This window comes from Neolamprologus brichardi, chromosome 7 (assembly GCF_056152115.1).
Source record: "Neolamprologus brichardi isolate AB-2024 chromosome 7, ASM5615211v1, whole genome shotgun sequence".
NCBI lineage: Eukaryota > Metazoa > Chordata > Actinopteri > Cichliformes > Cichlidae > Neolamprologus > Neolamprologus brichardi.
The window spans coordinates 47,471,560-47,490,242 of record NC_142110.1 but is presented as its reverse complement, the minus strand read 5'-3'; the positions used below and the strand labels follow the sequence as shown (position 1 = coordinate 47,490,242).

The following is an 18,683-nucleotide window of genomic DNA, read 5'->3' as shown; positions in this document are numbered from 1 at the left end:
CAACAATTCAATTATTAATTACAAAATTGAATTGAGAATTCAGACCTACAAGCAAGCAGCAACTAAAGGGGGCTGCAGTAATGGCCTAGCAGTCATTGACTCCAAAGGCTTTTCATCCAAGTATTTAAAAAAATCCTTATATTTAAAATTATGTTAGTTTGTCCAAATAACTTTGACCCTCTGAATGTATGTTTAAAATGGTCTATAATTCCTAAATACTTAAAGCAATTTTTTTGTTAAATCCATTGACTTAGAGTTGAAAGTCTTAAAAGCCCACTGTGGTGGTATACAGAGGCAAAACTACAAAACTGTGTCTTTACTGAAGTGTTTATTTTGTAAAATAATAAGCCTTTAGCCTTCAAGGCTGCTTCAGCTGCAGATAAAATCCACATTCGTCCATCTAGATTTTTCAACATATTATTTCAGGATATCTAATGAACAGCATGTCTCATAAAATCTCGGTTTCTCTTGTTATTACTTTAATAGCTAAAGCAAGGAAAACTAAAAAGTCATCATGCTGTCCTTGTTCAGTCTGATGACTTTTTTTCATGTTCCATGTTTGATGAACATCTTGACATCTTTATTACTACTGCTACTAAAGCTTCACAGCTAGGGTCAATATAGCAGTTACAGTCCTCAGCAATACAGACGGTTCAGATCACACTAAAGTGCGTTTGCACAGATAAGCTGCACTTTTTATAACTAGAACGTTACATCCCTGATAAAGGCAGATTATTTAAATCCTAAATAATTACCACTGTCTCGGTGCAAATAAATTCTTTGCCTTTAGTTTCAGTATAATGTTTCCTCATCAATATGAGGGAGCCAGATAACACTGTCCTATTGGCTTTATGTTGCATCACCGGGCTGGTGGTCAGTCTCGTTGATCATTACGGTCCTGAGCTCAGAGTGGTAACACATAGAGCAAGAGTGTTAGTGCTGTGAGTAGCAGGTGCTGCCTTGAATCTGTTATTAGCATTTTGTATTTTTTTCACAGCCAAGCGGAAGGGCTTGTTGCCACCAACTAAAGTGATTACTAGGAAAGTAGCAGGTCAGGAAGAGACGTATGGCATTCAAGAGGGAAGGAAGGAATGCTGCAAATGAGATTCCAAACACAGAAGCAGGGGAATGATGTGGGTCACACATCCATTTGTGTAAATGTCATGCTTCCTCCGTCTCAAGGGAAGTAAACAACACACAACAGTCATGGAATATCTGGCATTACCATTGGTCTCAATGTGTAGAGTGACTGAGAACTTAAAGCATCTGCTCCCAGTCATTTTTAAGTCGCCATGTCCAAACTCTTTTACTTTGATGTGTTCTGAAAATCAGCAGCTTTAAAAAAGTTTTATTTTTAATGTGTCATTCAATTTTCTGTGCAAATAGTCCCTTAAAAAGTAACCTGTCCACAAAAAAGAAAACTGAAAGCAAAAGTAGAACATCAGTGCTTCTTGTGCGTCGGCTGTTTTAAAGCTATAAAATGCCTGCTAAAGACAAATGTCATTCTCCAATCTGGACTAAAAGAAATGGTTTGCTTTGTAAAAAAAAAAAAAAAAGTTTTATCAACTAAAAATAAACAAAAGCTATAGCAGTGTATTTAATACATTTTGTGAAATTAATAATTGTTCTCTCTCTATAGCAAACTAAATGTACTTTATGTTAATTAGTACCACTGCTGCATGATTAAATGTGAGGCATTCAACAGATTATTGTAGTCATAACAGAAAATAGCAAGCAAACGAACTCCATGGAAAATACATAAAAGGGTTAGGAATAAAAAGATTATTCATTAGCTAAATTACATCTTTTATTCCATAATGAGCAAGCAAAGAGTGAACTGTGATTTTCCTGTCTTTACCCTTCAGGGCTGATTGCTCCATTGACTCTGTTCCCATCCTGTGAGGACAGCATGTGTGTTCCTATCATCCCACCAGCATTGTTCTCCCTGACTTCTGCTGCCCAGGGAGTACAACAGAGTGTACGACTTTGTCCTGTTTCTGTGCGTGCTGGGACACACTTACATGCTTCTACAATGCAAATCAAGGCAGATTTATGTGCTGATAGCACAAATTGCACATGTACGTCTGTCTCCATGTATGTCCCTCTTTTACTTCAGTCAGAACACAGTTCATTCAAAGTCTATCCAAGACAACAGACTGTGCAGATGAATGCTCAGATTTGCTATTAACAGTATTACCAACTGCAATAATAGCGACCTTGAAGAGTATTTTCTGTCTGTTAGCACTACGCAGCAAGTTTCATGTACTGAATGATTTGCCATTTACAATCTGTGAAATAATTTGCGAAGGACTTAGATGAAAATTTTGAAGTATTTGGAAGTATTTTATTGAGTGGAGATCATCCAGCAAAATGTGAATGTGACTGATATTGCGGCCAGCTAATCTACAAGCTATCTAGGCAAAATACTGTCTTGAGTGGATAAGATCAGCTAATTCATCCAAATTTATAAGGCTGATATGGCAACTTAGCTTGCTATTTTCCAATGATTTGTTGGTTTTTATCCAGCAAAATAAAATATGTATAACTGACGTTTGCGCGTCACAGCACTAGCTAAAAGAAAAAGGTTAACCAAAGTTAGCTAAAGGACAGAAAGAAGTTACACGTGTCCTGCATTGGTGGCCAAAATCTGTTTTGTTGCTATTATATTTATACCCAGTTACAAGGTATATATGCTGGTCTCTCAGTCAGTTTACAACATAGGGTATGATAGAGGGTAGAGAAGGATTTCCCTCTCTCTGGTCTACATATCTCCCCCCTGCAATTTTTTTTTATATCCCCAGTGGGGATATAAAAATGCACCCTACCCCCTCTGATTCTTACTGCTTCATTTCAGAACGATCTACAGCATGAACAACAGCACAGCAAGAAAGTGAGTTTTCCTTTCAGCACTTCAACACAGATGACACTGCCTGTTAAGTGGGGCTATAATCTAATTCTTTCCACTACAACCTCTTATTAAGCTACTAAGTAAATATGTTTTAGAGTACAAACCTAACCAAATAAATGAGAAATGAGCCAAATTCACCCCCCCCCCCCCCCCCCCCTCCCCAAAATCCTAGATGTATTCCTGGACATCATTGACATCAGAATTCCTTACACAGATGAGTTATCCAGCTTCTTATCCCTTTTTACTACATTACAGCTATGCAACAGGGCTGCTGTCATCATGCAGTTCTAAAGGGAATCTTCAAATAAATTATGTGCAGGGTTTGTTGGCTTTGCAACTGATGGTGCCTGTGATGCACTAATAGAGAGGAAAAGCCACAAAAGAGCAAAACGATCAGTCATACACTTTATAATGAACCCGATCATCATTTACTGCATATTGAATACGGTCCATGATGCTGCAAAACACTTTAAAGAGCCAAGACATTTTCACATATTCATTAACTCTCAAACTCAGAAAGTCTACTATTGATCTCAATAAATATAACATAGTTAGAGTTGCCTCCTTTGCCTCTTTAGAGATTTGTGGTTAAAAGAGGAGCAGTGTGCTGCAGATGATGCTCTGCAGGATAGTCGAAATATGCCAACATGCAAGCAGGCTATTAAATATAGAGGAATATTTGTTTTATTAAATATTTTATTAAATACACCGTCGGCCAAAACATTGATAGGTGGAAGAAGGATCTGATTTAGTTTTGGTATGTTTAACCATTTGTATTGTTTCACTGAGCCAAATGCGTTTGGAGACAAAAACAGGAGACTGAGAAAATTGCTCTTTTTAAGTGAATTTGATTAATTAAAAAAAACTTTGCTACATTACTTTAAATGCTGAGATTAGATGTATACGTTCAGAGCTTTTTTTTCTTAAGCTCATAATTATTTTATAAGACAAACAGTACCAACTAGAGCAATGTCCCGTAAGCTTCACTGTGCAAAACTGGTGGGTGACGCACACATATGTGAACAACAGTTCTGTTAAAGGCCACAGGTATCATTAATAACAACAGCTGTACATGGGTTACTTATGGAACCATCTATAAACATTTATTTATCTAAATATTTTGCCATAGCAGTATTTTTTGGCTGACTCAGCCAAAATACTGCTATGGCAACGAGCGCTGTAAACACCTCAGTTCAAACACACAGAGGACACAACTATGAAACAGGAGGCCTTCTGGAGTCTGTCTTGAGTCATCTGAATGTCAGGAGAATGCCAGTGATAGCATCCAAAGTCCCAACATTTACCGACCAAAGAGAATACACTATAGGAGACTGAGGTGAGCAGACAGTGCGGGTCTGCTGAACTGAGCTCTGCTAGTAAGTGCTCTGACATCAGGGCAACGTGTCTGACGAAAGAAAAGCATCATCAAACACTCTGCACAGTAATTAGTTTAAAGGTCACTGAGCAAATGCTGATGGTCATTCCTGTATACTGCTCAAAGTCTTGCATATTCCCGAGATGCAAGTGATAACGCGATGTTGTATTAGTCATCAAGCTGATGATAACTGAAACAATGCTCTCCAATGATTTCCTAGCTCTCAGTCTGTTAGGACTGTTAGGTCTCCCGTGTTGGTTCTTCATACTGTAGCAAGTCACTAACTTTGTTAAGTGTTAGTACTGGAAGCAGGTGTCAGGCAGTCTGTTACAATTACTGAGACAGGGTCCTCTACAGTCATTGGTATTGACATGTGTAAAGCACTCCTTCATGCACAGTTCAGAAGAGTAACTATTCACGAAGCCCATTAAAATGCAGGCACAGTCACAAACAGGCAAACAACTGATAACAAATAAACAAGGGTAATGCAAGCATAATTACTGAGGATTAGCTAGCCTTTGTTGTGGGGGTTTTGTAAAAATGCACAACTCCATGAATGAGTGGTTAAGTAGTAGCACTCTAGTATGAACGTTGAGATCTTTAACAAAGATTACATTTTTAAATCAGACACACTTTTTATGTGTCTGTATTCTACTACTTTACTTTTGTATGAATTAATTAAAGTACACTTATCAAGCCTGGAATTTCTCCACATGTTAAAATGGTGTTCGTAGAGCTACGAGAAACAGCTTCTAACAAAGGTTTAAGGAGTGGATGTAAGCAATAACATCATTCTCAAAGCCAATAAGAATATTATGAACTTCTACTGAACTTAGTTTAACTTAGTTAAACTGCACATTGCAACAGGAAAGCCTCTACTCAGCACTGAAACATCCACAGCATACATGTTTGGTCTTGGATGCTCTAAGCTGGCCTAGTCATGTCAAAACCTTCTCTCCAATAAAGCACAAGTTTAATCAAGTTCATCTATACTGTGCTTTTAGAGAGGATTATGTTAGACAGATACATTTTTACATATTACAACATTTAATCATATGTTAGTAATCTACAGTTATTAATTTCTGTCAGTATTGCTCTTTTGAGATGCCAGCACAGAACACTGCATGCCTCCATAACTAAGCATGAAAAGCCAGTCCTGAAGGGAAAGTGGTTTGCAAAGTGGCTTGCAGATGTGAAGTCATTTTAGGCAGGCTAACATGGATAAGTAGATAGCATTATATTATCTGGGCTAATGGGCTCTGCACAACAACATAAACTTAATTTTCATCTCTCCAAAGCACTTCATCTGCTGGTTTGGATAGAGACATTTTGTATGGGACCTGCAGCTTCAACCTGAATATTTTATTCTTCATTAGGCAATTAAGTTACCACGTGGTTTCTTGCTTTATAAGATGTTAAAAGTCAGTTGAGAAAGTGACTCCATGCAAATCACAGCATTAAAACAGTGCGCCGTAGAAAAACCACTGGCACTGTGTGTGGGTGCATGTGTGTGTGTGTGTGATTTACAAGTGCCATAACTTCTCGTGATATGCCAAAACAGTTCAGGCCAATGTTGTAAATAAAACAAATGGAAACTGTTACGTGGAAAAATTGAAGGAGAATGCAAGAGGACCTCTTGGCTGTGTGTTGTTCTGTAATATAGTTACAATATGGCTGGGAGTGAAGATGAATCATTAAAAAAGAATAAGAAAGAACGAAATAAAGCTCTCTGTTTGCATACTGACTGACTAAGGGATTGTTTGATGCAGAAATATGTATATAGACTTAGACGTATATATGTGCCACCTCGGGTTTGTGGGTATGTGCGGTTACTTTCTCCCCAACTGCATTCCTCTTCCTTCTTAAGTCAAAATTTAAAAAACAAATGAACAATCAAACATGCAGAGACAGGGATAGGGGAGAATAACATAACATCTCTCTGGAACCTTCCAGAAAGCACAGAAGACTTCACCGAAAGACAAAGGGAGATGTCCCTGATTTTACAACAAGAGATAATAAATTGTTCCCAAATTTAAAAAAAGAAGAAAAAGTCCTGTTCAGACTTACATAACTCCTTTTTCCCTTTATTGGAAACGTACATGGACACTCACATTATGTTTACATTATGGACTCCCCGCCATTAAAGTTTGCTGTAAACTGTGGAGTAACACAGCACAACCTAAAAAAACATTGCATTCAGTTCATTCACATTTTTTGTCAATAAGTAGGAAGTGACTGGATGCTGTGTTGACTGCTCTGAAAGTTTGCTCAGTCTCAGTAAATATTTACATGTTACTCATTTAGCATTGCAGTGGACTGGCTGTGCCCTGCGTGCATTTGAACTGTGGCCTTTTGTCCCATCCAGGCCAACGAAACGATGTACAACGAAATCAAGGAAAACGTTTTTGTCCACAACGCCATCTGTGTTCAGTGGGTCGTTATCTGTGTTCACGTATCGTCTGCTCACCAACGATACGTGCTGACTGTGATGTGCGCCTTGGCACCTGGCAAATTACCTGTGGCGCCTGTTTTGTTTTATGCTGAAACAAAACACTTGAGATGAGCCTGGTACTCATCAATACACTGTATTTTTAAACAGTTTCCATGAATAACTTATTTAGTTCATTCAGTAAAAAAAAAACAAAAAAAAACCAACCAACCCTATTCTTAGGCCCGGTCATGCGCTGAGCCATGTGAGATAAACACAACAATCTTGATATGGAGGGCTATAACCTTTGAGCTAAAATTAACAAATATGCAACTTAGGGCCTGAGGAATAATGAGAGACAAGGATTAATAGAATAGTTTCTAGTGGAAAATTGCTGGGGCTTTACTCATATTTTTCTGTGTCACCCTAAAATAGAATATTTAAGTTCCTGTAAATGTTTTTCTTGCTTATTATTACAGCACAGAAAGTATTATGTAAAGGCCAGAAAAACAGAAGCCAATCTTTTCTCTGAAGGTACATCACTCCAAACACACTGCTGTGTGTTCTATTGTTTTAACCTCTTTAATGTGTGCTTAACCCTAACTATCTTTTCTACTCAATGAGTGTTTTTCTAGCATTCAACCTGTTTAACATAATACGTATGCTTTACTCTCCCAATGATATTTTAGATATTAGTTATAAAATATATATATATATTTATAACATTAAATTAGTTGTGCAGGAGCCAACACAACAGAACTGGACGGCCTGATTATGTGCACAGTGCACAAACATTACTGGAAAACATCTGCATACGTACTGAATTTTTAAGTTATGTTCAAGCCAAAATTGTGTTTTTTTTCTCTCTTTAAATAATGCTAAATAATGTTAAACAACTGTTTTTATTATTTTATGTAAAAGTAAGAGAGGGGGAGTTAACGTTATATAATCCTGGACAGCTACAGAAGCAGCCTTGCATGAGAGAAAATTGCAAGTCGGCCTCAGTGATTGGGCTGGAAGTACGCTGAGACCATTTTTACGACTGTCAGAGGTGTCCATAACATCATGCCAAACTACACCGATGTTTTCAAATTTAAATACATACTAATTTGTTTTCATCAGTGTTCATTTTGTACTATCTGCCTGGGTCCATCCTTATGTCAACGCAAGAATGTAAGCATCACACACATTCAGTAAACACACTGAAATAGTTTCCCCACCCAACATCTGTAAAGAGAGGCGATATTTATTCAAAATCCAAACAAACATTTAAGCCCCGTAAACAGATTTTTTCTTTCTTTCTTTGGGTTGCTTGGGTCAGCTCCTCACATGTCAGCGACATCTGCGAGGGGGTGGGTGTCTGTGCAGAGGAGAGTCAATGTAATGACCTCACTGGAAATACAATTTATTGGTTTTAGCTAGTTGGCTTCTCCAACTATTGTTAAAAAAAAAAGGATCATTTGATCACCTCTGGTTTCCATTTGTTTTGGTTGTTTACATAGAACAATTTTAGCTTCTTAAATTAAACTTTAAAAAACTAATTAAAAAAATATTGTTTACCACATTCATGGTGGTCAAAAATAAATACAATGATTTTACATAGATGACTAACAATTATTTGAAATCAAATTTGACTTTCTGTTTCATAAAGTATTTTGTTCGTGCGGTAAGATAAAACAAGCACCAAGCACCTTGAAAGAGCACTACTACTGACTACTTGGTTAAGACACAAATTTAAGTATTACTGGTATTAACTTTTTAAACAGTTTATTGCTATAATTTTGCTTTCTGTTGTCTTTGATTGAAATGCCTTATAAAGTTTATGTAATACCGTAAAATACCACAGGAACTGCTGGAATGTGAAAAGACACCAAGGAACTTTTACATTTATAAACAGTTGAGCTGGATCAGGTTCATTGCATGGATAAAACATAAACAGTTGAAACGTCGAGAGACAAAAATGCGAGGATTAAAAAGAAACAGACAAAAGTATATTAAAATTTTTCACCAGTCCGGTCCTTGCTTACCGTTTCACTGAAGCAGTAAGCAAGAAAAATCTCGCAGTCAAACAAACTGACATTATTTTTCTTGACCTGCTCTCTGTCCGTCCCTGGCTCTCTTTGCATTGATGATAGGCCACTAAAAACATCAAGTGAGAAGAAAAGGTGCAGAACGGAAAGTAAGACAGGAGGACGCCTGGTGCTTGTTAAAGGCCAGACACGTCTGTCACACCAACCTGCAGCGCACTGAGTTGTGTGCAAAGTATCTTATAGTGTATGATAACTGATGTGGCACGTCAAATATTCATGAGCAAGTTATTCAAATAGTAATAAAACAATATAATCAGTGAAGCTAAAGTTTCACTGCAAGTTTAAAACAAACACGATCAGACAACATTGTTTCTGTTTGTTTCTTTGTTTTACCTCCAAAAACAATGTCAAGGTTAATCAATGATTCTAAATTAATTAAAGTCCCCACCATGTGTGGCTAAATGGTTCTGATAAGTGGTTCTGATTTCATCCTACTGTAACAGCATAACACTGCAAACCAAATAGCTCTAGATAGCTTTAACTAAAACACAGACACACACACACACATACACACACACACTCTGCGCCTGAAGATGTCACAAGATTTATTAACGAGTGGATTTGGCATGTCATTTTAAATAATGGAAACAAAAACCTCAAAGGAAGCGTATCCATGACACCAAGAGGTAGTAAAATTACCCTTGAATCTGCCAAGACCAATAGGCTGCAGCTCCGTCTGCTGCATTCCTTCCCTGCACAGTGTACACACCTTGCCATTTAAGGCTGCCGAGTGTGCTGACAGACTTGTGGAGGGAGAGGCAGATAAAGAGGAGAAGTATTTTTGATAAAGCAAGCACTTAATCAGCTCTGTTACTAATATATAGTAGAGCCTACCGAGTTCTGCTATCACTGACTTATTTTCCTTCCATTTAATACATTTTTCTGATCCTTCTTTTCTTTCTTTCTCATTTTTTCCAAACTATTTCTGCTGAACCATGCGTGCAGGTGTGCAGACCAGCACTATAAATCGTTTTGGAAGAAACAGTGGCACAGATGATTAATCGTCTGTGTGCACCATCAGTGTGATAATTCTAAGGACAAATAAAAAACCTATTACTTCATAGTGAACAGGAACATGAGACAGAATGATTTCTCAGCTAGCATTACTCAACACTTGAGCAAAGTGAGCAAAGGCACAACTGTTTCTGTTACTGAGTGTGAGCTGCATAAGGCCAGACAATACGATGCATGCTACCCTCTGCTGGACAAGTGAAACAACATTTACCAGCACTTAATCTCAAAATGCAGAAATACTTCTCAAATAGGAACCCATAAATTATTTCATTTTCGCACTATTCTATTTTGTTTGTTACCTTTACAATTTTCTACAATTCTTGACTCTTAAAACTTACACAGATTGGTATGAGATGTGAGAAACACACTGCTATTATAGATAATGCTATAATTTCACAGTATTCTTGGATCTTTTACAGATTTTTACATAACAACATTAGAGAGCCAATGAGACAGTCATTTGAAATTTATGAAAGTTTAACAGTCAGCATTAAAGTGTTTTGTATGTAAATGTGAGCAATCTGTGAATAATTATAAGTGTTAATTACAAGCTGATGTAATTATAACACCAGGTAGAGCATGCATTTGCTCTGCTTTACCACTTGATGTCACCCTTTTCACTAAAAGTAAGTAACTGGGCTATTCAGGAGGAGTAGCTGAAACACCACTGGTCAATATTGCAGTGCTTGTTTGTGTGTGTTTCTTGTTGCTTGTACTTCGTGACCTGTTCTCTGTGTGCCTCACTGGTATTTCACAGTGACGTTGCTTACCTTCCTCCCAGAAAATAGCATACACAGCTGATGCATGGAGCCTCCATTCTTGGTCAGCTCTTTCTTCAAGGTTTTAGGTGACGGGAGTGTCCAGCCGCCCTTGTGGGATCCCCCTCCAGTTTCTAGGCAGTTGATGGCGTTGTCAGAAGTGAAGCAAGGCGTGCGGGGGTCCTGCAGGAGGCTGCCCTCGCTGTGTGTGCGCCTGCGGAGGGAATTTTGCACACTCAGCCCCCCTCCTCCATGTTTCTCACACGTGGCACCCTCTACCATGCTTCGGCGCTTGCTGTCACTGCGTTGCAGGTAGGCATCGTCGCTGTCGTCTTCATCATCTTCTTCTTCAGACTCCTCGTCTTCGTCTTCATCGTACTCTTCTTCGTCAGTGTTGGGTGAAGAGAGGGCATCGGCGCTAAAGGAGCGGTCAAGGCGGAGCTCCGGGATAACAAACGAAGATGAGGAGGAGGAAGGGGGAGCGTTGGTGTCAGGCGGCTCTGAGACATTGTCCTCATCTGTGTTTGACACCACCAGGTTTAAGTTCACCTCCTCCTCGTTCCTCTCTCCTTCCTCCTCTCCTTCATCTTCTTTCTCGCAGCCTTCGCTCCCGACACTCTTTCTGCCTGCCTCCTCTTCATCCTCCTCTTCCTCTGGCTTGTTCTCCTCATCCTTCCTGTCCTTCCAGAGTTCCATCTCATGCCCCTCTATGCTCTTGGAATCCTCACCCTCAGTGGAAGGCGGTGGTGTTGGAGGTACCTTAAGTGCCTCGTCAGATCCCACCAGACTTCTAAGGGGCATGTAGACCTCATCCAGAGGGGTGAGTGGCTCTGAGGGGTGAGGACTACCCAGCGTTGGGGGCTCAGAGGGACTGGAGGGATACAGGCTGCTTTCCTCCCCTTCTGAGCTACGTGTCGGCAGATGGAGGCATACACCTCCTCGATCTCCTCCTACTCCACCCAGTTCACATGAAGGGGCATCCACCTTAGGCTCCAACATCTGGAAAGAGAGGAAAAGACAAAAAGAAAGACACAGAGAATGAATAGTCAGCCTCAGGCTGTTTGGATAAACCGACTTAACACTTTCATTGAGTTTGGTTTGAAATACTCCTATAATGATGTTGAGTTATACTGGCAGGTCGAGACAAGACAAAACAGTGTCTTTTGGGATGATCACAGTGCCATTTAAAGCAATAATGCTCCTGCAAATTTTTATATAGAGACTATCATGACCTGGCTGCGCCACCTGGAGGAGACGGAGGAACACATCCCACATCTGGAATGCTTACAACCATGTCATGAGAGAGAGCACACCGTGGACCAAGGTAAAGCAAAGGAAATCTCAGATACTCATCTTGGGCTTCCAAGGTATAAAAAGAGACATACAAAACAACTTCACTGGTAATTTTTGTCCCCAACACTGCATCAGTTGATAAAATGCCAGACACTATACTGTAATATTAGAGCAAGTGAGTTCATATTGTGATATACTACTATTCAGTTCACCAGTGCTGCTGGCTGCTGCACTACACTCGAGCTTGCTGCAGTAACTCAGTCAAATTAAACTGGTACTGTGCCCTTGAGGCAGTGGAATAGAAAACAAACCAAACCTCTTGCAGAAACTAATGAGATTACTCCTACATTAAAAAAAAACAAACAGCCACCCATCTTTTCATCCATCTATCTCCCCTGCGATGTTTCAAAACATTTGAAAGTATAGCTATAGTCCACATGACCACTACCCTCACCCATTTCCCAAGGCCTAACATAATAACCCTGTCACACACTAATGTCAATGTGTGTGTAACAGCACAATGCTTGTCCTCCTCCCATGCACTTGGCAATCCATCCCTTTTAACATCCTTCCAAAATCTGCTTTTTTTCTAAGTGCTGCTTTAACCACAGTAGATGGTTTATTACAAATGAATTTTGAGTTGGCCCACATCATTCATGCCCGCATATTTTAATTTGCATTTTAAAAAAAGGTCACAGAGTAGTCAGTGACGCTAAACATGTCAGTCTGAGTATAGGAAACACTTACAAAGTTGAAACTTTTTAGTGGGATGTTGTGATGCTGCATTTTTCTTCTGTTTTCTGTTCTTCTTATCAGGAACACCTAACATGTGTTAGGTGTTTTTAACTTGTTTAAGTCTCCATCAAGTCTTGTGAAGGGCCTCATTGTACTGGCCAAGTTAAACTATGATGATAAGCTGCAGTCACAAGATGCAGTGCTCTAACTGGAGAAATATTGCCTCCTCTCAGGCAGTTCTCATGATATTTCACAAGACGTTTGTGTACTTACGCAGCTCAAATTAGTTTCTGCGGAAACAATTGGCCTGGTTGTATTTTTGTCTAAACTTTTGTCCCATATTTACAGAAAAAGGTGCTCTTTCATTCAGCACCAAACATAAACAAAATCCCAAAATGTTTTAACATTAACGGCTTCCATTGCTGCCCTTGTGCAGGAGATAAGATAAGAATATGGATACTAAGTACATAAATCAGCCATTATTGCTTTTTGTTTCTTAGTGGATGATGTGCCTGGCCTCTACAGTTATTTTAAAAAAAAAATAACCCCTCTTTTAATTTTAGGGTTTTACATATCATGATATAATAAAAAATAGTCTGAATATGAAACAAAAACTAATACAAAAACGCAGAAGCAGTGTTGAAAATTAAAGAGAGTCTTCTTTGGGAATTAACAGGGTAATTAGCAGCCAGGTGCTGTTAATCAAATGCACTTAATTAATTGATCATCAGCAAGTGCACTGCAAGCGCTTCAGTAAAGGCTGATGTTTTGGCACTTTGCCTATTTGAAGCATTCAGGCGTGTATTAACACAACGATTTATAGAGAAGGAACTATTGCTAATCATCAATCTGGGAAGGGTTATATGATCATTTCCAAGCAATTTGAAGTTCATAATAAGTAGAAATCATTCGAGACAGTAGCCATTATTCCCAAGACGTCTCAGGAAATTCACCCCAAGGTCAGATTACACTGATTCGGAGAAACTGAAGAAAAAAAAGAGCTACATCTCAGACTCTACAGCCCCCAGTTAGCATGGTAAATGTCAAACTCCATGACAGCATGATTAGAAAAAGACTGAACAAGTATCACCTGTTTGGAATGGCTGCTAAGAGAAAGCACCTTCCCTCTAAAAAGAAAGTCGTGACACAGCTTAGGTTTGCAAAGATGCATCAAATAAGCTACAAGACTTCTGGAACAATGTCCTCTGCACATATGAGACCAAAGTGAAGATGTTAGTGTTTAGCGCCCTCCAACACAGCATATCAATGACAACACCTCATACCACCTGGGTATGAAACTTGGCTTTGTTTTGCAGCCACAGGATCTGGGCACCTTGCAGTCAATGAGTTGATCATAAACTCCTCTGTATACCAAAATGTTTTATGTGTGTGAAGCAATGAGGCCCAAATTGGGTCATGCAACAGGCCAATGATCCAGAGCGCACTAGCCGAAAAAGAATGAATGGAAAGGAAAAGAATCAATGATCCAATCAAAATCCAGACCTCGACCTTATTGAAATGTTGTGGTAGGACTGAAGAGAGCTAAGAGAGCTGTGTGTAAATGAATACCTGTAAACATGCAATGAACTGAAGCGACGCTGTAAAGAAGGGCGGGCCAAAATCCTTTCAGAGTAATGTGAAAGAATCATGAAATTACATGAAAACAATTACTTCAAGTTACTGGTGCTAAATGCGACTCTAAACATACTGAATCACAGGACTTATTTAATTTCTCACACATGGCTTCTGCATTTTGGCTTCGTGTCTCCTGAATAAATATTGACACTGTATAATAAATCATGTTTTGTAGTTCCCTGAAGGAACTACAAAACAAAAAACCCAAGTTTAGACCTACTAAAGATGATTTATGTCCTGATATGTAAAACCTTAAAACTGAACGACTGTACTTTTTTGAGCATACAACAATTAATGTTACTCTTTATACATTTTGACTTCGTCACCTTCCATTTCTAAATGGTCCACTGTAGCCTAGAGATAAAATCAAGACCCCATTACCTCCAATATAAACTCTGGTGAGATAGAGGGTATATAGGAGGTATTTTTAGAATGAAATGCACTTTGATAAAAGCCAAAGAGGAAACTGGAAGTAAAGCTTATCACTTTATCCTTTCTTCTCCTTACTTTGCCTCTGTTCATTTATTCTTCATGTTGTGCAAGTCATAGCAGTGAGTCACTGACAGTAATTGATGACTTTTAATCATGTTACAAGGCTTGTCACAGGATAAATATGATGATTTCAAAGGAATCTAAGATGTTTGGGGATATATATAATTTTTTTCTTCTGTGTTTCTTCACATATTTAGACCTGAGATTTATATGGAGTCTATTTTTGCACCTTGCCTACCCCATCTCTCTCTGTCTTATGCACACAAACCCCTGGCCATTGAAGATATGGCTAGAGACACAATGGAGCCACCTGTCCTGTCAGATACACTTGTTCCTTCTCACATTCGAGCACACACATACACGCACAAAAATCAAGGAGCTTTGCATTAACCCCTTTTAAGCAACATGTCCTCGTGTCTTAAACCGAAGACCAAGAACAAACATATCAATAAATTTCGAGATACCTTCCAAATATGACATCGACCGCAGACTTTTTAACATTGTCTGTTCCCTGAATCTGCCTTATAAGATGAATGAAACACGCAGGCTAATGGGCCATGAGACATCTGCGGCGTGCAAGCCCTTTGTGTCTATGCTTGCGTCTGTGCGCGGTGTGTGCATATAGCGCATGTACACGTGTTCCAAATGTGTTTCACAGTCATCAATGTTTCAACAGAATATAATCTCCACCATTGCTTCATTAAGGAAGGAAACAAAACCAGCCCTAAAAGGCAGAGAGAGTGAGATGCAGGGTGGGAGAGTGAATAGATGGAGGAGACAAAGTGGATAACAGAAACAGAAGGAGGAAAGGAGGAGGGGAGTCAGTGAATGGCAACAGCACAGAAAAGAGATAAGTGAGTGGAAAAGGGCTGAGGAGAGGAGAGGAGAGGAGAGGAGAGGAGAGGAGTCGAGTCTGAATCTTACATCTTATCTTTGTATGAAGCTTATAGTTAAGGCTAAATCACACGACCCTGTACCATCCCTTGGTTATGTTGCGATAGGCTCAGACTGCTGCAGGACTTCATGTGATGCTCTGTGATGCACTGAGCATTTTGTTTCCACACACCTCCTCTCAATCCCCATGTGTTTCTTTTCTCTCCCTTATGCCCAATTTATGCTTCAGTGGAAAATGTATGCTGTATCTTATGACGTCACCTGACATGCACCTCTCGAAAAATGTAACTACACATTGGGGGGAATCAGCCCACATCTACTGTGATTGGCCTGTTCATTACATCCTATAAGATCCTGCAGCACTGAATTTATCCATGAGATGATAACAATCATTCCCTCAGTATAAAGAACAATAATCACAGCGTCAATATAAGGACTCACAAATGTCAGCAGATTCCTGGAGGGATTTTGCTGAAACTCCCGAAATGGATGTGAGCGAATGTACAAAGTAGAGAAAAAAACCTGAGGCAAACATATATCAGGAAAAAAACGAAAAGCGAGGAGCCAGGACGTATAAAAAGGTCCCGCCAGTTTTTTTTACAAAATCGTCTGGCACGACGTCACATTAATTAACACATAGGCATAAATGTGGGCAATGACATCAACTACTTACGTAGGTTACGTACAAAGGTTCCCCACAGGAATCTAAATCAGGCATAAGTCTGTGTTTTGTCCTGTTTCCCTACGGTCACTCCCCTCATCCCCCAGCAGCAGCAGCATTTGGCTGCCCCTCCCTGTGCCTGGTTCTGCTGGTGGTGTCTTCATGTTAAAAGGAAGTGGTTTTTCCTTCCCCTCACTGCAAAGTTCCTGCTGTGATTGTTGGCGTCTTCTCCCAGGTAGGGTCTGCAGGTTCTTTACCTTACAGTATAAGGGTCCTTGAGGCGACTGTTATGATTTGTTGCTATATAAATAAGCCTGAATTGAATTGAACTGGGTCTCATAAATCTCACTGGTGTCATGTGTATGGCCCTTCAAAGTAACGATTCATTCTGAAGAGAAATGGCATATTCAAATGAGTTGCCAACAGCAATACTGATCTGAATTTGTAAACAGCAAAAATCTGAACTTAGGAAAGATACGATTTAATGCTTTGATAACCAGACAAAGCCAGCAGGTGTTTTTATTCATTAATGAATAAAACAAAAAGTAATTTTACATGTTTTATACAATTTTTTCCTGTGTCTAAAACTAACAATGCAAAAATTTAATAAAAATAAATAAATAAATAAATAATTGACAGTCCCAACAGCTGATGAATGGATCTGAACACACTTTGAAGCAGATATCAACAGGTTTATATCTCTATTATTATTAAAACAAAATTTCAATTTATTTTCTAATTTGTCCTTTGACCAGATAACTTCAAATTGAATGGCATTCCCATTAGAGCTAACTGCACTTGCTCGTCGCTTTTTTCCGCTGACAGAAAAGACAAACGTTGTTTAAACTGTTCAGCGTGATGACCACAACCGTGCTAATGGCTAAATGTCCAGGCAAATGAAAAACAGCATATCACCATCTCTAATTTTCCACATATTTGTTCCACCAATCATGCACATGACCGTATAAAATGTTTCAATTGGTTTACACCTCCTCCACAGAATTAAACATCAAACTCAAGCACAGAGTTTGGGTTTCTCTAGAGCAGGGGTATCCAACTCCAACTATTTGATTCAGCTGCGTTGGAGTAGGGATGCATCTAAAAGTTGCAGGACAGTAGCTCACGAAGACTGCAGTTGGAGTGAACATTACAGCCTCCAGAGCAGCTAACTGAATTTAAGAACAGGCTTAAGGACTCTACGTGGGCTTTAAGCAAAGAGGTGGGGATGGACCAGCAGATGATGACCTTTATAATGTAATATAATTTATAAAGTTTTTACTCCCATTTTCTAAGAATCCATTTTAATTTGGGAAATAGCTCATAATTTTCAGATTAAGAGAAGAAAAAGATATTAATCAATCATCAAATTCAAACTAAAAGAAATTTGGGATGAGGCTAGATTATCTTTAACTATAAAACCAAGCAGTTGAAAACTATAACAAAAAAACGGTATTTGGACTGATCTACACAATACTGAAGACACAACAATTTCAGAGACTCTACTTTACCTGAATAAATAAAGGTAACTCCCTTTGAATGAAAAAATGCTACCAAAGATATGCTCAACTGAAACCTTACATTACAACATTATTGTCTCTTACTGGATTGGTATGATGTGAGATTCATTCATTCATTTTTTACCATGTTGATCCAGACATACAACATTGCCACACTTGTAATTTTTTGATGAAAATTTTCATGTTTTGCTGAAATTTGGAAAAGCCTACAGCTACCAATTCTGCCAAATTGTCCCACCTTTACATATTGTGCCATAAATACTTACAGTCAGTACACGGATTGTATGTTCAACCAAACTGTCCGATGATGATCTAAATGTTGTGCTTTACAAAACTCTATCTGTGATCCACACCATCAGCTGAGTCTAACGCTGCAGACCAGGTGGGACAGTAGGAACCAGGTGAGAGCAGTGAATACCGCCATGGTTCTATATTCACATTTCCATGATGGCAAATATGATCAGAGTAAATATTCTTGTGCTGATGGTCTGCATGTCTCGAGGTCATTATGTTCTCATACAGATACTACAGAAAACTGCACGCAATCGTGAACGGTCACCCACAAACAATTATGTGACCTCTGTCCTACAGTTACCATAGCAACAGGAGACCTATCCCAGGGGAGCAGCTGTGCTGTGCATTTTCCAAAAGCTTCCCCAAACCCCTCCCGCTTATCAATTACAAAGTGCCATCTTTCATCTTCATCGCTTTCCTTCCTTTTCCCCCCTTTCCTTTAATTTCCTGTGTCCTGTTTATTTCTAAGTAAGCCATTACATTAAAGAGCATCACTTCACTCCACTTAGTGTGATACTGGTGGCTAATGGTCTAATGTGTCCAACATCACACTTGCCAAATCCAACTGCAGCCTCAATAAATCCAGCTA

The 18,683-nt window shown here is 39.1% G+C and overlaps 1 protein-coding gene across 3 annotated transcripts in view; it reads right to left on the bottom strand.

The window, feature by feature from the left end:
• rgs3a (regulator of G protein signaling 3a) overlaps positions 1-18,683 on the bottom strand; it is a 121,529-nt gene that overhangs the window by 22,785 nt on the left and 80,061 nt on the right. For all 3 annotated transcript variants that reach the window (XM_006788973.3, XM_006788972.3, XM_006788971.3), the window contains one exon: positions 10,586-11,572. In XM_006788973.3, the coding sequence (XP_006789036.1) occupies positions 10,586-11,572 (987 nt within the window). The remainder of the gene's footprint in view (positions 1-10,585; positions 11,573-18,683) is intronic.